Source organism: Rhinolophus ferrumequinum, chromosome 3 (assembly GCF_004115265.2).
Source record: "Rhinolophus ferrumequinum isolate MPI-CBG mRhiFer1 chromosome 3, mRhiFer1_v1.p, whole genome shotgun sequence".
Lineage (NCBI taxonomy): Eukaryota > Metazoa > Chordata > Mammalia > Chiroptera > Rhinolophidae > Rhinolophus > Rhinolophus ferrumequinum.
In genome coordinates, this window is record NC_046286.1 from 16,237,930 (window position 1) to 16,264,943 (window position 27,014).

The following is a 27,014-nucleotide window of genomic DNA, read 5'->3' on the forward strand; positions in this document are numbered from 1 at the left end:
TTCCCTATGTATGTTGGAAACATGTTTGTAGCCTGTGGTGAAGCAGATTTCGTCAAGACCTTTGTCATGGTTTTGATGGTTATTAAATGCATATATCCAGCAGACTTGCCCTCTCTTAAATTTCATTTCCTCATTTCAACTGACTGCTCAGACTCTGCTATTTGAAAGACCATCTCCAGCTGCCAACCCCAATGCTGTGTAAATCAGCTCATCTTCCCCAGCCAAAATACCACTTCCTCTGGACTCCCCATTTCTGTCCCGGTTTCTTTAAATACATCCTTTTCCTAGTCTCTCAGCCTTATATTTATAGTCTCATCTCTCAGCATTATATTTAATTTACTCTTCAAAATACTATCGTAGTTTAATAGGTTTTATTTTAGTAAGACTATCCCGTAGAAGTGTTCTCTTTTTGGCATTAGGCCTATAATCCTTGCAGGTAGGAACGGTGGAATTGTGGTTCTTAGTTATGGAGTTCAGTCCAAATGGTTAGTCTTATCAACGTGATAGATAATTGAAAGTAAGTCTTTTGTGTACATATTAGTTACCTAGTCACACTAGGAAATGGGAAAGTCACAAATGAGAGCAAAATGCAAGGTAGAGAATATCTAAGAATAAAGATTATTTTTTATCCACAAATGATGTCAATAATAATAAAAATATAAAACTGAATTCCAATAATTATCAATTACTGCTTCACCTATGTTCTTCCTCAATTAGATCAACTAGAAAACACATTTATTTTTGTAAGTATTAAGCAATATGGTTACCCTGGTGTATGGACTAGCTAATATCAGAATCATTGGAGATCTTTTTATTTTTATTTTACTTTACTTGGTTTCATTTTGCCCTATACTATTTGAAAAATTATTTAGTTGTGAATAACCAATACATATGCAAAGTATCAATTTCAGTAATTACAAAGGATATCCAATAAAAATAAAGTGTCCCTCCCATCCCATCCCATCCTGAAACTACTCAATTCCCCTCCCCAGCTGCATCCACTATTCCAGCTTATTGTATTTCCTTTCGGAAACATACCTACCTATGTGTTTCTAGCAGACATCTTGGTTAATTTGTTTAATATCTATTCTCAACCTCCTGCTGGTATGCGTGCCTGCATTGCAGAGTCTAGACAGCTAAAAATAACATCTCCTAAGACTCCGTTATAACCAGAGTTCCTGGATGATTTAGGTTCCTCACAGATGAACTTGTATGACACTCGATTTTGAAACTGAGCTAAGTGAGGAGAGAGATAGGACAAGAGGCATCCATCTTGCTGGTGAATCATGACACAGGCTGCAAGTTTCAGCAGTGTAGTACTGGATTCCCAATTTAGCAGAGACAGCTTTCTGATTGTAGTGGAGGTGATACCTTTTATAAACCACAGCCCTAACCACAGCTTCCAGATTCCATAGACACTTACCTGATTATATCAGTATTTTCAGTGCTCTGGTGGCCTAGTTCTGCACTATGTTCTTTGGAAATGACTCCTAGAAGTTGAGCTGAAATCCAGTTAATTATTCAACCAACAGTTCTCACACTACTGAAGTAGGTTCTTTTCTGCTTAACCTAGCAAGAGTAGATTATGCTCTCCGCAACTGAATCTTGATTTATAAAATATAATATATATGTATATACATATATACATACATATATATAATATATGTGTGTACATACATATATATTGTATATTGCATATTATATATAGTATATTATATATATACATATATAATATATATGTATACACACACATATATATACATATATATATATATATATATAATATACAATGTATATATCCTGCAGAAGGCAGAATAATGGCCCCTCCAAAATGTCCATGTCCTCATCCTTGGAACCTGTAAACACGCTACATTACATGACCAAAGGGAATTAGATGGAATTAATGTTGCTAATCAACTGATTTGAAAACGGGGAGAGTATCCTAAATTATTCAGTACGTCCAATGTCATTACAAGGATCCTTAAAAGTGGAAGAGAGAGGCAGAAGAGTCAGGCAGAGGGAGAACTGACTACTGAAGAATGATCAGAGAGATGCAAAGTTCCTGGCTTTGAGGCTAGAGAAAGGAGACACTAGTCAAAGAATGTGAAAGGCTTCTAGAAGCTGGAAAATGCAATGAATTATATTGAGAGTAAGAAATAAATATTGAGAAAGAGTTTGGGAAGAATATTGTCTCCTTTTGGGGCCGTAAATGTTTATAAAGTGTTAAATAACATACAAGGAAGAAAAATAGAGATTGTCTTTTCTAATTCCAATTTTTATAGAGCCGTTGGGAATGTTGGCATTTATAGCACTAAATAAAATAATGTTTATGAAATATATTTAATTCTTAGTTATTTATTTGCAATTAAACAATTGCTCTTTCAAGGAAAATTCTTGTTTGGGAATTCTTTCCATTGTGTGATGAAAAATTAAAGGCAGGATTGTCATGGTTGCTCGCTTACTTGTTAAATCGAATTATACCAGAGGTCCAAATCTCAAAATAGAAGATTTAGTGCCACCATTACAATCCGCCCTATCTTATCAAGGATGTTAATCATAACATTTCAATGTTCCATGGAAAGGAAAAACTTCAAAATCACCTCCAATAATATTCATGTTAAATTAGCTTCATGCAGACATAGTAAAGACTTCGAAAAAATGAAAAACAGGGGAAAAAATGAGAAACCACAAATACAATTTTACTGGTAACCAAATAATAAAACAAGATTTTAAAAAATGCTATGAGAAGATAATTCCATATACCTTCGAATCTATGGAAACATTGCCCTAGTCAAATACCACTGGGGAAGGAGGGAAATTAGAAAACTTGATGGCTGGCTAAAAGCATCTTGCCTACCCTTTGACTACTGTTGAAATGAGTGTGGGGACAGAGCCCCAGAGAGCAGTTTCCAGGCTCTAGGCCTCACATGGAGGGGTGCTGGCTTGGGTAGTAGATGCCGTCAGCTGTGGCTGGTTGGCCGTCAGCTGTAACCATTGAGCCATTGGCCACTAATATAACTGCCACGGCTACGGAGGAGAGTGGAGGAGAGTTGTTCGGTTGGCAGCAAAGTGGACAGCAGGTCGCACGTCGTGTAAACTCAGCCTTCAGTGAGACTATAGTGGTATGACTTCCCTACCTATGTCTCCGTGGGTGTTCCTTTTTGGCCTAGCCATATCCTGCGTTCTTGTGTGGGGAGCGGGAGCTGAGACCCCGCAGGCCTCCCTGCACGACAATGAGCATATAGTTAGGGTCACAAAATATGCAGAATGCTGATCACAGGAACAACTGAGCTGGCAAGAGCACTAATAAATTATTGTTCCTGCCCTCCAGTGTCAAACTTAGAAAATTAACTTCTAAAATTTTAAACAAAATGGGAATAATAATTTTCAATGAAAAATTCAGATTTATTATATGCCAGAATTTCAATCTATGATGGTTATAACTAGACCAGGGGTTCTGATGAAAATTGACTTTAGGACACAATCAGTTGGAATTTAGTCAAAATGTGTGTATGATATTCTTTTTATGCTCAGCCAGGCTCAGAAACCACTTATTTACTAAATATTTACATGTACCAAATCCTGGCTAAACTGGCAGTAGAAAGATAAATATCTGCACACAGTTGCACAACACAATTTGTTAACTATGTTACCTGGCCTAGAGCTTGTTTCTAATATTGACTCACTCTTTCTTGCAAGGGCAAAGCCCTTTTGTAAACATTTAAAACAGCTTACATTCTAAGGCTGTGTGATTAGGGCGGGGAGGTATTTAGCACAATTTTATAATAAAACATTAGGAAATAGTGAAAAGCAAATATTGGTGTTGATGGATTGGTATCCAGAAATTGATGAAGTATATGCAGAATTAAGTATACGATAAAGGTGGCATTTTAAATCCATAGGAGAAATATGGATTACTGTTCTTCAATATTATGAATGGCTGGTCATTAAAAGGAAAACCAACCTGAATTCCAATCTTACTCTGTCCACCCTAAATTAAATCTAGATGTATTACTTTAAATCTAAAAGGTGAAATTATAACATGACTAGAAATGTATAGCTTGTAACAATTCAGCAAGCTGTACACTTAGGACACAAACTTTTGAGATTATATATTATTTATAAATAACATTTTAAAACTAGGTAAAATGATAGATTATTTTTATAATTCTGGAGGGCAAAAGGCCTTCCAACTGTTATGGAAAACTCAAAAGTCACTACAGAAAGTTTAATAAGTTTAACTACGTGCAAGTTTAACCTTTATGAATGGTATAAAAGCACCATAAAAAATCATATTAAACTAAGGAAACAAATATCAAACCAAGAAAACATATTTGTAACACTTTGGACTCTATCAGCGTCCAACCAAGAAAGGATATCTCTAAATACTTGAAACAGGGCGAATCTAATAAAGGAATTGTTCTCGTTGGTGATGGAAAAGGAGAGAAGCCAAAAAGAGGATGGTAAGCATTTCAAAAGTTATCAATAGTTGGTCGCCTCTTTGCCCCTGGAGAGGAAAAGGGGAAAATATGGTGTTCCCAGAGGCCAAGGGCCAGGGTCACCGAGCTGAAGCGAATACCATGCAGGCCTCCCTGGTAGAAGCAGAAACCACAGACAGGGAAGACCTGGTGCATGCTAGAGATGCTTAAAGTAGGAGGTGGGGGTGGGAGTGGATTGTCCCTTCCTCTCGCCTTCTGTATTAGTTTTCTATTGCTGCTGTCACAAATCACCACAAATTATGTGACTTAAAACAATATAAATTTATTATTTTACAGTTCTGGTGTTCAGAAGTCTGAAACAGGCCTCAGTGGGCTGAAACCAAGATGTCAGCAGGGCTACATGTCTTTCTGGAAGATCTGGAAGAGAATCTGTTTCTTTGGCTTTCCTAGTTTCTAGGGGCTACCTGCCTTGGGGTGTGGCCCTTTCTTTCATCTTCAAAGCCAGCAGTACCTGCCAAGACCCTCTCATGCTATCATCTCTCTGGCTATATCCTATTTTTTGCTCCTTCTTCCATTTTTAAGAACCCTTGTGATTACATTGGGCCCACCTGGATAACCTAGGATGCTCTCCAAAAATAATGTCAGCTGACTAACAAACATGTACAAAGGTGTAATTCCATCTCCCACCCACTTCTTTTTTGCCATGTAGCACAACATATTCATAGGTTCCGGAGACAAGGACTTTGTTGTTTTTGAGGGGCTGTTACTCTGTCTTCCACACATTCCAATTTTTCACCAGAGCCTCTCATTGTCCAAACTCAGCTGGAAGCCAGCTGACTGGGAAAGCAGTCCGCAGGGGTTAGCACCCTGGGCTTTCCCCCCACACCTCCCACACTTCCAGGGGAAAAGGAAAAACTGATCTAATTACAAATAGATACCCAGAAAAACAACTAATATTCCTAGAATAAAGCATTCTTAGGAATTAATGAAAAAAATGATAATTAACAAAAATAGAAAAATGAGCCAAGGATATGGGCACGTGGGCTGGAAATTTTTAGACAAAGAAATAAAAATACTCCATCTACAAAGATTCTCAATATAAATTGAAACAATGAGCTAAAATACTTCTCCTACCATATCGACTAAATTCAAAAGATAGTTAATACTCGAGTTTTGGTGTCAGTACAGGCGTACCTCATTTTATTGTGCTTCGCTTTATTGCACTTCACAAATGTTACTTTTTGTTTTTGTTTTTACAAATCGAAGGTAAGACATTCCACTAACAAAAAGAGTATGACTCAACTTTATTGCGATACTTGCTTTTGAGGTGGCCTGGACCCAAACCTGCAGTACTCCAGGGTATGCCTGTAATTGGTACAACATTTTTGGATGGCTTTTGATCTAGCATTCCACTTTTATGAAAAATTTCACACCAGTGTGCAAAAAAATACATACAAAGGTATTCACCGAGGCAGTCTTTACGGTACCAAAAAATAAAACAACCTGGAAATAATTCAAATGTCCATTATAGGATTGGTCATGGTGCAGTAAAACAATGGGATGCACCATTTGAAGCAACGACTTGACATGGCAATAAATGCTTTGGCATGGAAGTAGTCCACTGATAGATGGAAAAGAGCAGAGCAATATGTAGAGTATAATTATAAGCCATTTACATCTAAGAACACGAACGAAAATTCTGGTGAATGTGAATCAAACTGTTAATAGTGGTCGTTCTGATACGTGGGATTCTTTGAGACTTCCACATTTTCCTTCACACATTTCTGTATTGTTTGAATTTAGTACAGCAGGCATTTTTTACATAATCAGACAAAAAGCATAGAAATGTGGATGTGATTAATATATGGGTTTAAGAATAGGCCCACTTTTTATTTATACTGGACACATTTGATTTCAATACATCATTTCATTACAAAAAATTCATCTTGAGTCATGATTAAAACATTCTCCTCCCAAAATGAATGCATGAATGAATGCGTAAATAAGAGAGATTTTCTCTCAGGCCTCTTGCAGTCTGATATTTCTCTGAATAAATTTGTTTAGAGAGTTCCTCTTTCTTAGGGTTCTCCCCCACAAGTGATACCGTCCCCGTGGGCTTTCAGTTCCTGTCTCTACAAAGTGTCTGCCGTGAAGTTCCTTTCCCTTTCATTTGGTTTAAATAATATTTAAATACACCCACCGACTAACACTTTCATTTGGGAAAGAGAGATCTGAATGCGAACTTATATTAAAAATGGGAATTTCTCTAAGGGTGTTTTTCTTGGCATAATATCATTTCCCTGGGCCTTGGAACACTGATGGTCTTTTAACAAAACTCTGCTGTGTGGTGATCACCTCTTTCTCTTTTGTAAATGTTTTATTTAATGGTTTAATCAGATTATGAAACATTGAGCTCATCTCCGAATCCTGGGTTCTTGGGGGGTTTTTTGTTTTCGTTTTTTACCTGATTTGAGGTAAAAACAGCACATGGGTAAGTGACTAATTTCCAAACCCGTAGGTCATGCATGACTCTTTAATTTTAATACGTTTTGAGCCTAACCTTGTTATGTTGTAACAGCCTGAATTTCTTCATTCTTTATGTACTTTTTAGGGGTGAGAGGTAAGGTTTGAATAATAAAGTGCTTCCATGGTGGAAAGAGAACATGTGCATGCATAGAAACAATAATCTCTGTCTGTGCAGGGTTGTGGGGCTGAAGAAAGCGAGGCTGCACCTGTCAGGAGTGGCTGCTCTGACGCAAGCTATAGGGTGGATGAGACTACGCCAGCACTTCTGCCTCATTATCAGCATTTATTTCACCAGTCCCTCCCATCCACAGTTTTTAGAAAAAATTCTGACTTTGTAATAAATGGAATGTATTTATTCAGAATATCCTTCTTCAGCTTTTTTGAGGTATTTCTAAGAAAATTCAGGCGTGTAAAAATTAACATGATTACTTAATTGTTCAGCAGAGCCAGTCTTCATTAGTTAACCACTTAGCTAAGTGTACATCATAGGTAATCGCATCTTGGCGAATCATCTCCAGGAAGAGTTTGCCACAGAGTGGCAAATAATTCATTTATAAGATAGCATTCATAAAAGCAATCTGATCGAATCACTAAAGTAATAATTCCTTGATTTAAAATCGTGTGGACATTGAAAAATAATTGTCCAGTGTCTTTCTGTTGATAAATGTAGTACATACTTTTTGAGAGCCTCCTAGGTATTAATAGCTAGCAAAAAAAAAAAAAAGTGCAAAGCTAGATAGGACATAGTCCCAGTCTAGTCTTCAAGGCCATCACTGTCATGACAGGAAATAAAACGGGTATGATAATAGCTATATTACAAAAGAAAATACACCAAATGACGGGGCACAGTGCTGATGGGGAAGGAGATAATATTTAAGGAGTCATGTAGGAGGTGACAGCTAAGAAATAATGGGGATGATTTATTTTGTGTACTTGGGAAACGCAACTTCCTCCCTTAGATCATAAGCTCCATGAGGGTAGGGACCAAGTCTTCTTTATCACTTGTCTACACCCATCTATACTCGCACCTTCTACAGTACCTGGCACAGAGTAGGTCCACAATGAATGCTTAAAGGTGGGAAAAGAAATTAGCATTGAGTATCTACTCTGCGTCAGGTCCTTTCCTGATTGATCTTTATAACAAACTACTGAAGGAGGATTCCTTTAGATCCTCCTCCTACCCCTTTCTCTCTTTCATCTTCTTTCTCTTTAAACAAAAGAAATAACATGGCTCAAGGAACAAATTGACTTGAGATAGCCTGGAACATTAGCTATGGAATTAGCCTAGTGTTCAAGCACAGGCTCCGCCCCGAATAGTTACTATGTGATCTTAGGCAAGGTAATTACTGGTCTCAGTTTCTTGCTCTCTATTATGGGGATGGTAATACTATGACTCATAGGATTGGAATGAGGATCACATTGGGTGAAGTCTGTGAAGTGTGTAGGTCAGTGCCCAAGACTTAAAATGGTCAGATGGTGTTAGCTGTTGTTCATGTTGCTGTTGTTGCTAATATTGTGAAATACTATGACCTCCTTTACTGATTTATTTTAAGGACTACATTGAGAGTATGTGCTATTAACGTGTAAAAACTTTTGTTACCTTAAAATAATCCCACTAAAGTCCATGATTATTCCGTGAAAAGATATTTGGTGGTGACGGCGGGTTAGGAGATCAAAGAGGTTGCATAAGTAGGGTTTACTAGACCGGGCAAACTGGATTGGCGATCAAAGGACAGTTAAAGAGTTACGAGAGATATGGTATACGATAGAGAAAAATGGTGGGGAAGGAAGAATGAAAACAGAAGAAGGAGGGGGATACAGTTCAGGAAATTAAGGGTGAAGAGAAGGTAACCCAAGTCTAAAGTTATGAGGCTCCAAATGAGATATGACTGTTGAGATAAAAAAAAAAGGGGGCGGGGGAACATAGTCCATGTTGAAGATGAATCAACTCTGTAAAGCAGAAGGTAGGCAGAGTGTAAGGAGATCATTTAAAGTGACTCAGTTTCCCTGGTTGAAATCTGGAGGTGTTAGTATAAGCCTCAGGAATAAGGAGGTTGAAGTATTCTGATTCACTGGAATTTACCCTCATATATTTAAGTAGATTTGAGAAAAGGCAAAGCTGGGTTAGGAGATGTGAGGAGATCTGCTTGTGAGCCACGTATAGAATGTGCTGCAGTTATGGGAGTGGTGAGATGTGGCCCAGAAACCAGCAGAATGGACCGTGAAGTCTCAGAAATATGCAAAGAGGAACATGTTGCTTTGTGAGCGTCTTTTGCTTTGGCAGGCATTTAATTCTGAGTATCAAAATAATGTCAGAATAGGCAGTTTAAAAGCTCCAGTGTCAGATGGGACATAACCCACATTGTCATCTGTGCAGTTAGGGAAGTTATGGGGATTTGAAATAAAGTTTCCACTTCTTGTTTCAGAAGCACGGAAATATAACAGTTTGATGAGTGCATTTTAGTGTCACATTAGACCAGATGCAGAAATGGTAGTGCCCAAGTGATAATGATTATAGATGGAATCCGCTGTTCAGAGTTCCTTTGGGTTTTATGTTTTAAAATTCCTTCTTTGTCATTTATATGAATTCACAAGTGAAGAAAACACAGATTAACAGATTACTAATATTTTTGCTTTTGAAAAAGCGACCCTGTGGTAGAGTAACTTGTGATATGCATACATGTCTTCCGATTATTGGGCAACAGGTCAGTTGTATTTTACTGCTTAAAATTTGCAAAGTGATCTACATAAGAATACTGCAAATTCATTACTGAAATGAGAATGTGCCCAGTTTACCCGTCTGTACCATGGTGATTCTAAATGCAGATTCTCTGCAATAAGGTGAATTTTACTTAAATAAGCATAAGTTCAAAATCAGTTAAGCATGTCTTAAATTTTTTAACTGGAAATCACACTCCTTAAAGGCATAATTTGTGTTTCCTGTGATGCATTTCAGAATACATAGTACCTGTATACTACATTAGTTAACTTTTTTTTATATTAGTAAAAACATAGTTACTAATTAATCAAGGGTATAGGTCCTTAATCAGTGCTTCCTGAACCAAATGTTTTACATTTAATTTTTTCAGAGTTGTGAATTCTTTTCTGTGACTGTAAACTTGGCTGAAAGAGCAAAGCAATTACCTATTTAAAATTAACTACCTATAACTTCTAGAATAATACCTGAAGTCATTCCCGCAACACACGAGGCTCTCTGTGTCTGACTCTTGTTGCCTGAGCCTGGCCCCCCAAAAGGCATCCTATGGCTTCAATTGTACGCCGCCTGCCTTTTGTCCTGGCTGCTTACATACCCTTCGCTGTCCTTCTTATTGGGCAACTCCAATACCCTCAAAGCCTCCCCAATACTTCCTTTTTTGAGGGCAAAGACTATTTTCTATGTCTATATTTATGACAGAGCAGATGCTGACCTATAATGAGTGATCAGTAAATATTTGTTGAGTTGAATGAATGTGTACTTATGACTAGAAATTCTTTACATAATACTGTGTGTATAATTGAATCGCCTGGTATTTGAAAAATACAAATGTTTTTGTCATTTGAGATTACGTAAAATATCTGACACTTCAATGAGACTAGCTTTAACATTTTGAAAAAGTAATGCTTTTTGAAAGAGATTCTTTGAAGGCCTACAAGGCTCTGTGACTCATGTATCATAGATCAGCTCTATAATGACACTAACCATCAGATTATAGTGCAAATAACATTAAAATGGTCCTTTCAATTGGCAAAGTGGCAAATCATTTGGCTGGGCTCATTACGTTTCTACCTAAAGTTTTTCTTAGTGTGCAGTAATGAAAAGTGCTTAGAGTGGTCATATGTCTGCATACATCCCCAAAATTGCTAGCAGAGTAGCAGAAGTTCCTTGCAAGATGATGGGTCACCAGTTTGAGAAGCACAATTTGCCAGCTTTAATGACCTCACAGTATAGGCATTGTATACTGTATAGGCATGAGATTGTATTTCCTGCAATTGTTTAATAAAGAATGATTTTAAAATTCGAGTTATACATTCATGTCATTTGTGATTAAGTACAGTAAAGTAGCCTAGCCAAAACAAGATAACAAGAAGGAAAATGGCCAGGAAATCTGCTACTGCAGAACTAAGAATAAAGAAGCAAAAAAGAATTAGTCACCTGTAAGATTTGAGCCTGTAAGACTGTGTTAAAAATAACATGGTCTAGTAGACATTTAATTGCATTTTCTTCAGAAATAATCTTCCTGGTTAGGATAGTTGTTACCAGAAGGAAAGAAGGTAGATGATTTTTTTCAATATAGATGTCTTCTGATAAATTCCAAAGAAAATGTTAAGAAGAAATGATGGCAATTTAGCATGAGTTAGGTTGGTCTGAATTGAGTCATTGTTGCGGAGATTGTAATGTACTCTTTGATACCAGATCTACACATTCAGTACTAGGCAGAAAAAAAAAAGTGAGTAGTCAGAGAGGTATTATTATTGGATTTGTCTGGGAATGCAAAGAAGGGTGAAGACAGATGAATAGAAAAAAACCGAATAGGACAACAATAAAGGGAATAAAGACAAAAAGAAAAGATAATCTTTTTTAGCTGAAAGGAATTTGAGGTTAAATCTAAATATCTGATAAGTGTGAAATTACCTTCTCATCATATTTTGTATTCTCCAACTAATAGTGTAATACGCATAATGAACCGCACGTGAACTTCACGTCTCTAGCATGCATTCTGCTTTAACCCAAGCCAGCTTGGTGTAGCCGGATAAAACTATGACTCACTTGCATTCTTTCCCCAGACCCTCCTACCTGTGCATACACTGTATGTCCCACTCCTTTTAATCATTAAGCCCTTAAACCATTAGGTTCTGGTCAGCACCAAATTCGTTTAGGAATAAAGCTTCAGGTCTATCAACCATGACTAGGATATAATAACTAAACTTCAAACAGTGAGTAGGTTTTAATAAAACAAAGCTAACACCTTGGCCTCAGCTGTTTCAGCTCGAACGCAGGAGAGCGGAATAGTCTCAGGGACCGCATCCCCTGGAAACTGGATGGAACAATGCTCTGACACCAGGGCCTGAAACCATGATCAATTGTTCCCTGCCTTAGCCCCAGCCAATCAGTAGAGTTCCCAGCCCCAACTCCCACAGCAACCATGATTAATGATTTTTCCCTTATATAATCTTGTCACTGGAGGCCTTCGGGGAGCCAGGCTTTTGAGACCAGGAGCTCACCTGTGTCTCTAGACTTGGCGCCAATTCCTTAAATAAACCTTTCTTTGCTGCAAACTCCTGCTGTGTTTTCTTTCGTCTTGGATGCAGGCAGGCAAGCCGACCCCTTTGAGTCTGCGGTAACAATAGTTATTGCTGAGAGAAGCAATGTTTTGAGCTAACTAAAGTGCTAGCTAGATAAAAATGAATAGAATACAGTGCCATACTTTGAAGGTCTCACTGGGGAAGTGAGAGTTACAAGATGAAAAGAGCTCCATGGAGTAATTAATAACTAATATTTGCTTAGTACTTGAAAGTTTGGGACACAGTGTTACATACCATTTTGTTAAGTTTAAAAAATAAATTTCTGGATTTCGTTCTACTATGTTTGAATTTACCTTTGGAAGATAGCATTAACTCCAGGATTGTGATTACTTCTTAGCTTTACTTCAGTTTTCTCAGCCTTTCTTATTCCCTGATCCTTCCAATTTCTTTTATGATCTAATATCTCAACATTACCTCAGTGGGATATTGCCCTCTGAATATGCATAATGATTTTTCCATAATAAGTGAAAATAATACAGACCCTGAGATTTCTAAGATAGAATTATGTTTTATCTTGTTGTCAGATCATGTGACCTGACTTCTGGTTAAAAAAATGTGGTCAACTTATTTACTTGTGGCCTCCATTCCTTATCACTCACTCATTTAGTCACTGAAACCTTTAATTGACTTTTAACTTGTTATATATATTCTGAATAAGTAGTTATATGTATTATATATTCTGAAATTATATTTTCAAAGGTAACCTTATTGTCACATCCAGTGATCTTTTTTCTCTCCTGTTTTTCTTAACCTCTCTTCAGTTCTATTCATTAGTCTTTCTTCTTGAAATGTCTAGGATCCTAGAGACCTAGGAATTTAGTTCTCATCCAATATATTATATTATTCTTTGTTTCTTTTCATGAATTTTGACTTGCCTCCCACCAGCCTCTTTCTTTCAAATCTTAAATGATTTACTTTCTTATATGCTGCTGGAGCCACACAGATTTCTTTAAGGCTCAGAAATATTGTTTGCATATCCACCTACACTCTTCTAGGATTCCTCCAGGATGAAATTATTGCCTTCCTCGAAGTTTTTCAATTTACACCTCTTCCCGAATCTTGCCTTACCCATAATAATTTATTTTCCTTTAAATTCTCAGGCATTTGACCTTTATTACCTCATACTGTTAACAAACTATGTGTTAATGTCTCACTTCCTAGTTAGAATGCAAAACCTTTGAGGATAAGAGCTGTACAACAGCTCTTTTGGGGGGTTTGCTTGGTAGGGGACAATGAACATAATACTCCCTATTTGTTGGCTGAAAAAGGCACAATGTGTTCTGTGGTTCTAACCCAACACAGACAACATGTGCGTCTTGTGTAGGTGTGCATATTAATTTTTTTCCTTGTTTCCTTTTTGACTTCTGATTGTGACCAACAATTCTTGTTATAAGGAATTATATGCAACCTTTTTAGAAATAATAAAAGAATTAAAAGATGGTAAAAGCAGGCTATAGGAGAATGGATGGGATATAGGGAATGGATATTTACAGAGTGTTATAATGTGCCAGACACTGTTTTGAACTGTAAAGACTTTTTACAAGGACTCTGGAAACTGAAGTCCAGTGAGGTTAATTTTTCCAAGGTCCTACAAAAAGTAATGGTTGTACTGAGTTTCAGAAACCTACGTCTGCCTGGCTCCAAAGGGAAAGGCAGTTTCAATATTGGATGATTGTAAGACTTAAATGACATAATTTCTTTAAAAAGCACTAGGCACAGTAGTTGGCATTCGACAAATGTTCCTCTCACACACATCTGTACCGGAATTGGGTCTACTTAAAAGAGGGGGGAAAAAGCTGGAGGAATTAATTATATTTGTTTTTAACTCTAGGAAAGCTTTTGATTACAATAATCCTACGCCCCGCTTCAACTGAGGCTAGAAAAAAGTGCCTGGAATATTCCAAATCATGAATATTCGCCCCCCAATCATGTAACAAATTATACTTCCAAAAGAGAAAAGAAGTTTAAAAATTGTCTTAAGCTGAGACTAAAGGAAACCAATAATTTATTTTTGGAAAATATAATTTATTTTGTGCCTAGGGTTTTTTTCCGACGAAGAAATGTTTCTGATCGGTAACTTTGGGGTCGCGGTAGCAGCTGGGCCTCCGAAGATGGAAAGTCAGCGGGGCTCACTCCCTTTCTCTCGTCGCCTCTTTCTTTTAGGTCCCCCGGAGCTTGCTGTTCTGCAGAAAACACCACCACATCGCTGCCTCCGAAGTGGGGCAACGCAGCCTCACTCTGCCTATCAGCAAAATCTCTTTGTACCATCTGAGGCGACAAACCCTACAAAACCTCCGGCCCAGCTGCACCGAACTGGAGCGCCGAGGACTAACCGCAGCTCCCCCGGATTCCTCCCTCATCCGCTCGCCGCACCTGGACGGCGGTAGCGCGCGACCCCCGGCCGTGACGTCACCGCACCTGGCACCAGCAGGGGAGCCGGGTGGTGAGCTGGAAAGCGGCGGGGCGGGGCTGGGCAGGGGGAGCGAGGGATTCTCGCGAGATTTGCCTCCTCCCCGGCCTCTCTCCTGACACCTTCCCGGTCTCGGTTCGGGTCTCCACCTCAGTCCTAGGCTTCGCGTTCTAGAGCGACGGGCGTTGAAGAAGAGGCGAGGGGCGGGCTCCCGGGCTCGGCCGGCGCTCCGGGTTGGAGCCAGCGGCCAAGGCGTCCCGGCAGGTCCCGCCCACCCCGGCGGGGGCGACCTAGGGTGGGAAAGCCGCCGTCTGGGCGGGCGGAGGAGGGCCCTCCCGCCGCCGCGCCTTCGGCAGAGGCCAAGCGCGAGGAGCCGCCGCCGCCGCCGCCTGTTCCCCACGGGCCGCGCGCGCTGACGGGACTGCCCGGGGAGCGCCGCGGGCGGATGGAGGCGCCTCCTCGCCCCGACTGAGCTCAGGAGGGGCAAGAGCGGAGCGCAGGGCCCGCCTCCTGCCGCTACAGCGGCCGCGCGAGCAGCTGGAGGAGGAGCAGCGGCGCCGGGCTTCTCCCCGCGGGGGCCCCCAGCATGGGTAAGAGATCGGGGGCGCTTCCCACCGCCAGGCCGGCCCTCCCGATCCGGGACGGCCGTCCCCCTTCTCGGGGTCCGCGGGGAAGGGACGGGGGTCAGTCCCTGCGCCGCCACGAACCCTCCCCTCCGCCCCTCCGTCCCTCCGTCCCCTGCCTTCCACCTTGCTCGCTCTTCCCGCGGAGAAATGAGGCGGAGGGCTCGCGGGTGCTGCCTGTCGCGCTTCCTTCCTCGCCTCGTTTTTCTGCTCACGGGAAAGGTGAGGGAATGGGGGATGAGGGCGCTCAGTCAGGGCTCCTTGCCCACTGCCCAGCTGCACTCCGCCGTGAGCTTGCTTCTTCCCCAGCCCCTTCTTCTTTCCATCCCCGTGGGGGAGGCTGATCGAAAAACTTGACAAAGTAACACTTTCGACTTGTTGTTTATCTTCTGCGAGTCTTTTGTATAGATTGGTTCTAGAAGAAGTTTTTTTGTGTTTTTGCCTTTTTTATGTTGGAAAAGGCAACTACCGCCCCCCCTCCCGCTCCCCCCGCTAAAACTTGCGAGGGATGCCTGGAGGACGGGGGAGCTTGAGTGTTGACTCCGTTCCTACCTAGGCCAGTATGTTGGCATTTAAATAGTAAATCCCTAATGGAGGACTGGGTTGGGGTTTGATGGGATTTCTGTGTTGAACCCTTTGAGAAGCAGTTTCCTGTTTGGAGTCCGACTTCCTTGCTAGTGGAGGGAAAAGTACAAGGCCTTATATGTTATTTACTGAGTGCTTTCAAGTTTTGTTGGGAGCCCGAGAAAGCAGAATGTGGTTTGAAAGGGAGTTTTGTTGAGTCGTGTAACAATTCTTTTGATAACAAAGTGCAGTGTGGGCTAGGCACTGTCTCCCTCGATTTTTTAAAAGAAGCAATTGAAAAGAGCTGCATTAGGAAAAAAATCAGTGTGCCACTTGAAAGCATAAACTTGTGTCACCATAAGGCATACGCATGTTCTGTAAGAGTAATCTTAATTTTGGTTTTGTAGAGTCAATTAGGAGGAGGCTATCACTTTTTTGCAGTTGAGAGTTGATACTGCTTCGTACCAACAAGCTATTCACCAAAATTATTAATTTTTGAAACTAACAAATGATTTAGAAGCAGGACAAATACAGAATACTGGTGATGTGGCACCTTCTGCCCACACGTTGTTTTCTGGGAAATGCTTGAAGCATAGTGTTTATAGACGCTCGCCTTGCTCTTCTGTGTTTTCTTAGGCTTTCTACTTTTATGTTTCTACTTTTATGTTCCTCCATCGCCCTCTTGTTTTCAGGTAACTTGTACACAGTGCTTTTAAACTCAAACAATAAAACCTTTGGTATTTGGAAGTTTAAAATAAATTCCTTTCTAATTGATTAGTCGAGTTTACTGGGTAATTCAGGGTTTATTCCTTTAAGCATCAAATTATAAATCCACTTGAACTGCTTTTGTTGAAAATCATACCAAAATTAAATATGCAATTCTTCTCTGAATAGGATGGAGAATATAATTAAGCCTCTTGATGACCTGGGGTCATAATTTATCTTCTATCAGGTACAGTGATGCCTTGAGAATCTGGTGATTGTATATAGGATTGTTGATCAGATTCCTTTGCGTTTTGAAGTTACTTAAATACTTTTCTGCTTGCTGTTGGATGTGCTTGTCACTGTGATAAGTCCCCCTTCACACTCCGTTCTCTAGTTTTTCTACAAGTGTGGAAATCATTGAGATTTGTAGTTCTCTATAAGGGAAAAATAAGTAGACCCTTAGTGTGTGAGACTCTTGAGTAAAGTAAATGAGTGTCAATACTTGGACATTGAAGTAACTGTTTTGATTGTTCAGAGGCCTTTTTTAGTGACTTCTTTGCTGTATTCTGGTTGGGTGAGTTGCCATATTATCTTGGTTAAATGTGATGTTTGCATACTCTCACCTTGACTACTCAGAATGTGTTTTGGAGGTTGATTACTTGGGGGCATTTGCAGTTAATTTTTGAAAGGTATTTGTCAGACATTTCCATATGAATGTATACTTTAACTTTATTGGTTACGTAATAATCCATATTAAAATTTCAAAATGATTTAAAGGAGTTTCCTCTTTAATATAAGTCGCATTTTCTTTGTTTTGTTTGTCATGATTTAAGATGACAGCTTAAAATATTTGCATAGTATTTTATCAAAGTCTTTAATTTCTTTGTTTTGAAATAACTTGGGTACCTATTAAGCGATGGGTCCTACGTTTAGGTGGTACAGCTAGAGTTAAGAGCGTGGGCTTTGGACTGGAACAGTTTAAGGTCAAATCCTGTCTTCCACCTACTAGCTGTTGTGACTGAGTAATTAGTTAACCTCTTTGCTTCAGTTTCTTAATCTATGAATGGGATTGAAAATATCAACCTCATAGGTTGTTAGGAGGATTGAGTGAGCGAATACTTATAAAGTGCTTAGAATAGTGCTAGTGCAGGTTGCTGTTTTCTTTTGCAAATGATTTCCCCAATTCTTGTACCAACTTGAAAAACCAACTTAATTTTTGATCTTGGTTAGAAGCAGCATATTGTACTTAAAGGACCAGTGGGCTGAGATGGTTTTGTACTAATGCAGAAATTGAATTTTATATATTATTTCCTTGGAAAAATTATGTAGGAAAATACTTTCAATATTGGGTATACTGTGAGAAAGTCCATTATTGGTAGTAAGTTTAGTAGTTTAGGAAAGACGAAGGAGGACGAGTACTAGCAGAGACTGTGTATTTTATGTTAAACTAAAGCACTGTTTTTAATTTCTACATTATAAATTCATCATAAAGAAATTTGAGGTGTTATATGTGAAAGAATTTGGGGAGAGAGTTAGAGAGTTAGAAAAGCAGTAGTTATTTTTCTTATTCCCAAAGTACAGATCTGCATTTTGGAGTGGAATAAAACAAAACAAGTGGCACAAAAGTGTTACTATGAGTGAACTTCTGTTTTTGAAAAAGTTAAGTGGATTTTAAGAAATGAAAATCTCTTAATTTTAGATAAGGTTATGAACTTTTTTGTTTAAATTATTTTTTATAATCTCATAAATAAGTCAACATGTTTAAATAAGGTAGTTTCAATGGGCAAAAATATGCAATTGGTTTAGAAATGACATATGCACTTGCATAATGGTGATTTATTTCTTTATTTTGTTGCACTGATGGAGAAAGTCTTGATTCATACAGATAAGTAGTGGCAAATGGAAATTCCCTGCTAATGGCTCACCTTTCAGTCTCAGGATTTACTTCAATTAAACTAATCCAGAGCATAAAAGAGGAATATTAGGAAATTTTTGTTTCAAAGATGGATCTCTAGCAAATCTAATAATCAGTTGTATTCCTTAATTAGTAAGTACTCATGATAGGATATTTCTAAGTATTTCAAACTTTGAATAGTTACAACTCCATGAAATCACATTAAGTGTGAAAATTCACATTCATAATATTTTATATTTTCCTATAGAAACTAGCCTCAAGTTTGCCATGTATCTCTTTAAATGACAGGTTTGCAAAATAAAATGTCAGATTAACTTAATAAGGTGATCTGAATTTTAAAACATTTAATATAAAAAAGTTATAAAATGTGAAGTGCTTTTAGTTCATTCCATATTGCCAAACAAAAATACCTCCAAGTTTTTATTAATACATAATTCAAATCTGTGATTCTTTTTCTCCCCTCCTTAATCATGGAATATCCTATTAAATGTACTTTTAGGTATGATAAATGTTTAATTTTCTAATTATATAAAGAAATGGTGTCTTGTCATGGGCTTGAAGATAGGCAAAGAAAGAGATATAATGATTCTTGATTTGGGTGAAAATGGGAAAGATCTGCTGCAGATCTGCTTCCTAGGTAAACTGGTGAAGTAAGTTGTGAGAGAGCTGAAAGTTTTAGTTTGTGAAAGAAAGGGCTATTCTTTCAATAAACCTAATATGTGATTGCAATTTAGGAAGATTGGGTAATCATTATGATTTAGCTGTGACGTGCTTAGTTGTAGGATTTGATATCCAAGTACTACGCAGATTAACCTCAAGCAGGATTTATGTCTTTTTAGATGCGGGAGAGGCCAGAAAACTGGTCTGGGAAAATGTGGATGGCCGTCCATCCGTAATGGTATATGCCTACAGTCAGCCTGTCAGCATGAGGTAATGTGTAGTAAAAGGCAGGGTGTGGACAGAAGGAGCAGGCCCGCTTGGTGTGGTGTGGGAATGGGATGGTGGTTGGTAGCAGGCACGGGTAGAGGTTCAGGTTCGCATTTTAGAAGCAAAACCAGACAGGGTCCATGTCTCTTACGAGATATACAGGTAGATACTTCTTTCCAGGATGGCTTGGTATTGAAATTGTTTAAGGTGCGCCAAGCAGTAAAATTGACAAGATGCTGAACTCCTAAGCTATAGATCTGACATATTTTTTGTCTTGGGACCACGTTAATTGTCTACATAGTAGCTGGATCTATAAACGTGATATAAATGGTGGGTGAAATGAAATCCTCTATCGGAATGCTGGAGGATATTCCCTGGTCACAGTCTCCTATTCCCTTTGTTTATTTGGTCCCTGGGATTTAATGTGTCTGCTTGTTTTCTTTGCTGCTATCTCTTTTTCACCACAGTGCTCTCCTTTCAGACCCAGTGCAAAGCAGGTTACAAAGTTTCAACATACACCGGACATACCCTTCCATTTTAGAAACAAGCGCTCAATCCTTAACAGTGTTAAGTATTCATAATTGCCAGTATAATAATAAATGGGCAAATAAGGCATAAGAAACTTGAAAGTACTACTAATTGTTGGTCCCTTGGTTTCACTGAAGGGGTGTTGGCAGGTATTATAGACTTTTCTTGCCTTTTTTTGGGGGGGGTTGTTTTTGTAGAGTGTATTTGTCCTGTTCAGTCCTTCCTCACATTCCCCCACTTCACTCCTCCCAGCTTTCTTTTAGGTTTATGTTAAATGGATGTTCAGACTATTTCAGAGTCAGTTATTACCACTGTTAAGCAGATAGAATTCCCTTCACAGTCTTACTAGGGCTTCTCTGACCCAAGACCATACTGTACGAAATACTTTCATTTTTTGGTCATAACCTTGGCTTTTAGCCCCAAGTGGGATAGCGATTTTCCATCTGGGCTCCTAAGTGTTTCCTCCTTTGGACTAAATTTGATATTACCTGTTTTTTGTTTTGTTTCGGATTTTGTTAGTTTCTGAAGGTCTCAGGTGCCTGGATGTTCTACTTTCTCACTGTTTTACTAGTTGTTTGCACTTAAAGGAGCTTTTACTCTTAAGAAGAAACTCTCCTTTTTAAAAATTCATTATTCTAAATTGGTATCTAGCCTTAGATGCTGATTTAGTGTCGGATATGGCAGTGCTATGGACTTTTTCTTTCCTAGAGCCTATTTATGCCGTATTAGTCTTTTAAATGCTTCCAACAGACTTGCATTTCATAATCTTTCACATTTTGTATACTTTGTTAAACTTCCCATCATGATACTATTCTGTTTCTCAACTAATATGCAAGGTAGAAATGACTAAAGTAGGATCCTAAATTCTAGTGTCTATTTTAGTGCCACTTAGTTTAGGTTCTTTTTGATGATTCAATGTCCAGGTAATTATAAAAGCCAGTGACTGTGTGGCATTTAATCACTAGGAGTTTCTAGTAGAAAAATACATAATATATGGTAACAGTAGCAAGCAGTTACCACCAACGTTGAAAGAAAGGTTCTGTCACAAGGTCACATCGTCAAGGAAAGGAGTTTTAGATGAGATTAATCAAGAATTTGCCCTAATGTGAGTATTGTGATTAATGCCGGGCTAGGCACTAGGGGTATCAGGACATACAAGTTGTGGTGCCTCAGGTAGTTTACAGCAGTATTGGGGGTTGGGCATATTATTAGAATCATCTGGATTTAAAAAAAATTTCCCACAACCCCTGGAAACTGATATAAATGCTCCTGCCTCTCCCTCCGTCTAGTTGTTGATGAGCATCTGAATGTGTTGGGATGGTTTGCAGTGTTGTGATAGGAATAAGACTTCACATGTGAATCACTAGAAATCCAAACGAGACAGGAACTAATAGTACATTAAAAGGATATGTGCCAATGTCAGAAATGTTAAAATGTACTGGAGAAGCATGAGGGAGATTAGCGTATAGATTCTTACATTGGAAGGCATGTTGGAATTGTTCATCTCATTAATTTGACCTATGGCATAGGGAGTACTTGGCAGTGGTCAAGAAAGTTTATTCCTCCTCCTGGTGCTGAGTCTTTATGGACTGAAGCATGCCTTCATTTGGACTGATGTCTTTAAGATCCCTTTCCCTGAAATATTAAAACTGTCTTAACCTTCTTATACCCATCAGATCTCAAGTTCTGAGGGGGCCAAAAATTTACCTCACATCTAGACTGACTTTATTAACTATAGCTGTGTCGTTCCCAGAGTATTTTTGTTTATCATGGTTATTGTAATAAACAAGTGCCCAATTGTTTTGTATTATAAGAATAGAAGTTCATATATTTGTAAAATCGAGACCATACAATCTTGTCTAAAGTAGATCATAATGTTTTTAGGAAACATTTAAAGTTGCTCTTTCAAATGGATAGTCTTTCTGTGTATTTTCAAACTTTCATTTAGAAATCTGTTTTGCTAATATCAAAGTTTTTGATTAGACTTACATTGAAATTCCTGCTTTGCTGCAGCAGGTTGCCTGCTGTTTTGGAATGTTTATGTGTGCATGGTATATAAAATGAAGACTCCAATTTTACTTACCTACTAGGTAGACCGTTCTTATCAAACACTTTATGAAGCAGTTTAAAAAAATTACCTTAAGTGACGAAAATAAATCTGTTGAGAGTTCACAATTTTCAGAATGAATGTCAAATGGAAATGTAAAAGCTGTATTTTAAATCTCAAGGTAACCCCTTTCCCACAAAAATTTTCTAAATTTCTTATATTCCTTATATTTTATAAAACCCAATTGAATTATAATTAGAACCTCATAGTTTATAGCCTAAATAAAAAATACATATTCTCTTCATTTTATATGTATTGACCTTACTTGCTCCTGGCTCATTGATGCGGAGACCACATCACGTCCTCTGTTTAAAAAATTTGTTAACACTCTTAATAACTAGCAGAAAATTTGGAACCTGGTATGTGTCCACTAAGTCTGTGATTCAGTAATACTTTAATTTGGAGTAATTGGGGATAGAGGGCCAGTCTAATGAATAATACAAAATTTAAGTGTATTGAAATATGTCCACCAAAACCAGACTAACAGAATGTTGCCTTACGGAGCTCCTGTTTCAAGTTGGTGGATGAGGTCTAACTTTCATTTTAGAAATAAACTCTTTCATCTTTTCTGTAGGACTCATTGAGGCTCTTAAGTCCTTTTAGTAGAGAATCAGTCATCTGAGATACTAAGCATTTTGTTAGGTGGGTCTGTCGAATTGCCTACTCCCTGTATGTGACATTGATGTTAAATGCTTACAGTAAATAAAGTGAAAATGACCTGTTTGCAGATGAGAGACACTTCTATATGAATCTCCAGTTTATCATGATAAACAAATTTAGGCATAAAGGCTTAATTTACTTAAAAAGTTTGTTCTAAATAACTTTGAAAAATGTTGGTGGAACTGTAAAATTATACCATCTTAAATGGGTGCTGTGAAGCAGGTATACATGTGTTCTTTGAAGCTTACTGAATTGATAAATTACATATAAATTTGAAATTTTCTAGTGGTTATGTTAAAAAAAGAAACAGGTGAAATTCATTTTAATATGTTGGATGTGTTGGGTTAAAGAAAATACATATATTCAATATAAAAAGTTATTAATGAGGCAGTTTACCTTTTCTATTTTTGAAATCTGCTGTTTATTTTACATTAATATAATATCTCAATTTGGACTAGCCACAATTCACTTGCTCAGTGGACAGCTATGGCTGGTGGTTGCCAGCTGGACAGTGCAGTTTTACGATGTAAGCCCTACAGGTTTCTTGTGAATCTAATGGGAGTATATATGAAAATAGTTTTAAAGTATTGTGCAATTGTAAATTGTTATATGGAATTGCATTATTTTAAGGTTTGTTAATGATAAATCATTTTTGGCCTCATTTGATTAATTCTGTAGTGATGTTTAATAACAATTCAATGTAATTAAATAAATATATTTTCTCATGGAAAAAAATATTCAGTTTAGTGGATTGCATGTACTAGGCCTAAAGTTTATTTCATTCTGTTTTCTAAATAAAATGTAGTTTTTGGCTCTTGGCTTACTGTTGATTAGAGAATTTGAAGCTTTTGAAAGACATTTGGGTTGTTGCTTGAAAGTATAAATCGGCTTTAGTAATAAGAAAGCTTTCCTTTCAGTTTGTAATTCTTACCTTTAGAGATAAGTAAGATTAGGAGTAGTATTTCACAAAGAAATGATGCTGTTGGTCAAAATCTCAAAAGGAAAACAAATAATTATTGGAGATACTAAGTTCTCAGAAATGACTTGGGGGAAACATTTTACTAGCCTGTCAGTTTTAAACATAAAATTTTGCATGGACCTTTGTGATGGAATTTTTCTGGCTAAAGGGTCTATAACTTTTATTGGCTTTTCAGTGAGCTCTGATCTGAAAAAAGTTCTGAAGGACTGTTGAAAAGCTAATACATGATTTCTTTTCCACATCCTAACATTTCTACTTCTCTTTAATCAGTCATATCCCATACTGTTTTTCCCTAGAAAAATAATAATTACAATTTTATCTTGTTAGTAAATACTTTGGTTTAAATTTGACAAATATTTCTGAAGCTCTTTGTATGTATCAAACAGCACATTCAGAATCACTAAAACAGGTGGGCAAGATCCTTGCACTCCAGTTGCTTAATCATTAGTCAGGAGATTGTAATATATTATTGTAATACCGTGTTTATATTATTGTAATATCGTGTCTCCCCGAAAATAAGACCTAACTGGAAAACAAGCCCTAGCATGATTTTTCAGGATGACATCTCCTGAACATAAGCCCTAATGCGTCTTTCGGAGCAAAAATTAATATAAGACCTGGTCTTATTTTTGGGAAAACACGATAGGTATTAACATTTAGTGAATATTTATTAGGTAATACTTCTGTTTAAGGCATAGTTTTAGGCACTTTACAGATGTTACCTCATTTAATTATCACAGCAGATGATACATTTTTGGGGTATTGTTGTTCTCATTTTACAGATTAGGAAACAAAGACCAAAGCCGTAAGTAATTAGTACTGAATCCAGGTAATCCTATTCCAGTGCTTGTACTCTTAACTGCTATAACATGGGGAACGAATTCCTGCCTCTTCTGAGAGGTGTCATTTGGGTTACAGATAATAGGCATTCTTGATCCTCTTATCCTGCTCTACTTTTTATTTTTTTAATCCATTCTGTCCACATTGTAATTTACTATGTGATTTCCTTATTTATTATGTTTATTTCTGTCTCACCCTGTTAGAATATAAACTCCAGGAGTGAGTGCGTAGAGCTTTTTTTTTTCCTTAGATGTATCCAAGCGCCCACGTAGAATAAGTGCCTTCCAGTAGCAGTCAGTCACTCAAATATTTGCTGAATGAGTATTGAGTGTGATTATACCTATGTGGAAATAATTTAAAATTTTAGGCAATATATCTTTTTAATGCTACAAATTGCTGTTGAGTACGTGTTCTATGACAGGCACTGTGATGGGATTTGGGAATACAAAGATGAGTAAAACATAGTCTGCTGCTCGCATCCCTGACCAGATAATGTTTTTTGGTAATTTGAATTTTGATTCTAAGAATTTAGGTTATTGTTTTTTGTATGCATGCATTTTTGGTGGGTGCTTAAAAATATGGAGAAACGAAAATGAGTCAAAATTTTCCATGATTCTGGTTATTCTTACTGGTTTTGCAGTTTATATCACTTCATGTTTGTAAAGTCTACTTGGAAAGCGAGTGAAACTCTTTTGTAGCAACTTCCCAATTTTTGGTAAGCTTACGATTTCTTTTTAGCTGATGTTTTGCTGTTTGTTGGCATTTAGGGAAATGCTTTTAATGCTAAGCATTTTAGTGAGCATTTAATTCCCACAAGAGATCATTCTGGGGTAAAACATCATTGTTCCCAGTATTCAGATTCAGAAATTGAAGTAGATTCTTACCCAAGGTCAGAAACAGGATGTGGTGAAGGTAGGCTCAAAATTGCAGTGGTCTGATTTCAAAGCGTGTCCTTTTAATTATTTCTTAAAACACTTCGGGAATAAGGAGAACAGAGCAAGTAATATGAATTGAAATGACTATCCTAATGTGGTTTAAAAATAAAGAAATTTAAATACTTATCACCTAAAATGGTAGATTGGTATTAACATTGCTCATGTATTTGGGTAACTATTTTCTCCTAAAAGACTTAACAGATTTTAATCATGTTACACGTTTTAAGTAACGTACATAGGATTTTTTTGGTGAGTTCTATAAAACTTTATGACGAATATTCATATAAATCGTTAACCTGATGTGAAATGTACTTAAAACTAATTTCTGGTGTTTTCTCAAAGTTAATGGAATAAAAATCTACATAAAGAATGTTCAGTTGAATTTTTAAACTTGTTTGCTCTTTAGATGGGTTTTGTGTTTGCTGTTTTTAGGATTATTTTGGGAGGTGGCATTAATCATATGTGCATCGTAATTTCTTTGTTTTGGACTAATCAGTCTGTGAGATTAAATCTTTTCCTTTTTAACTTTTGATAAAGGTTTTTTTTGTGTGTGGGTATCTGTCACCTTTGGTCTGATTTAGTAATGTTGAAAGGAATGTAATACTGTAAAAATTTACTTACACCGTATTTTCTTTTTTTTGGATATGTGCTAAGTATATATGATACTATGTAAATGTTTGCACTCTATTTGAAATAGAAAAAAGAAAGGGTGTGTTTTATATATATCTTAAGAATGAATGGATTTACCTTATCAGTTGGGAAATGCTGCTTATCAGTTCTTTATTGAAACAAGCTTGAGGAAATAAATGACAAATTCTAATATATAGCTAAAAAGATTTTAGGGATGATACTGGGCTTTTTAATTACTGTTTTGATTAATGGATCTGGGTAGCTTTAGGGGATCTAAATAATGAAATGTCATTGGTTAATGACATTTATGATAAAGATAGTCCTGGAAATAAGGAGTTTCTAGTAAAGATTTTTGCTTTATGGTAAAGAAATATTTAATCGTGGAGACAAAAAATATAAGTATGTTTTCTTTTTCTTTTAATAGGAAATAAGAGATGGAGTCATTAAAGTGTTTATCATACTATTTCTTCTTTGGCAATAAAGCTTATTGTTTCTGAACTTGCAATTTGTTTTTAATTTTTGTATAACTTTCTATGTTTTGTCCTTTGATGTATTAAATAAACAAAGGTTAATCCTCAGTGGTATAATACAACCAGTGGTATTACATAGACTATGGTTCATTTAAGAGACCCAGTTAAATACCATTGTGATATTTGTACTGTATTGACCAAAACCAAAGTAAACATTCTGTAGTGAATGCCCATATAACTCAAACCTGTTTGCAATTTGTTTATGTAATTTTTTAATGAAGTGACTGTTCAATATCAATGGAGTACATATTTATTAAGGCTGAACAGCCAGAAAATTTTTATATTGCCGTCAACATTTTTGTGCATAATGTTTTAAAACTTTTCTGGATTAAAAAAAAAATTAAGCTTGTTTTTTGACATTGTTTTAAAAAAAATCACTATTTTCTTATTAA

General features: G+C 37.3%; 2 protein-coding genes across 2 annotated transcripts in view; one reads left to right on the top strand and one right to left on the bottom strand.

Moving 5' to 3' along the window:
* Positions 1-14,309: 14,309 nt before the first annotated feature.
* On the bottom strand, positions 14,310-15,265 carry LOC117019154 (translation initiation factor IF-2-like; the record flags this gene model as incomplete). Its single annotated transcript, XM_033100628.1, has 2 exons — positions 14,310-14,452; positions 14,603-15,265. Coding segments are annotated over 2 exons (687 nt in total), but the record flags the coding sequence as incomplete, so codon positions are not given.
* The window catches only part of CD2AP (CD2 associated protein), a 109,771-nt gene continuing 97,749 nt past the window's right edge, over positions 14,993-27,014 (top strand). The window contains exon 1 of the mRNA XM_033100608.1: positions 14,993-15,269. Within this exon, the coding sequence (XP_032956499.1) occupies positions 15,266-15,269 (4 nt within the window). The 5' untranslated portion in view covers positions 14,993-15,265. The remainder of the gene's footprint in view (positions 15,270-27,014) is intronic.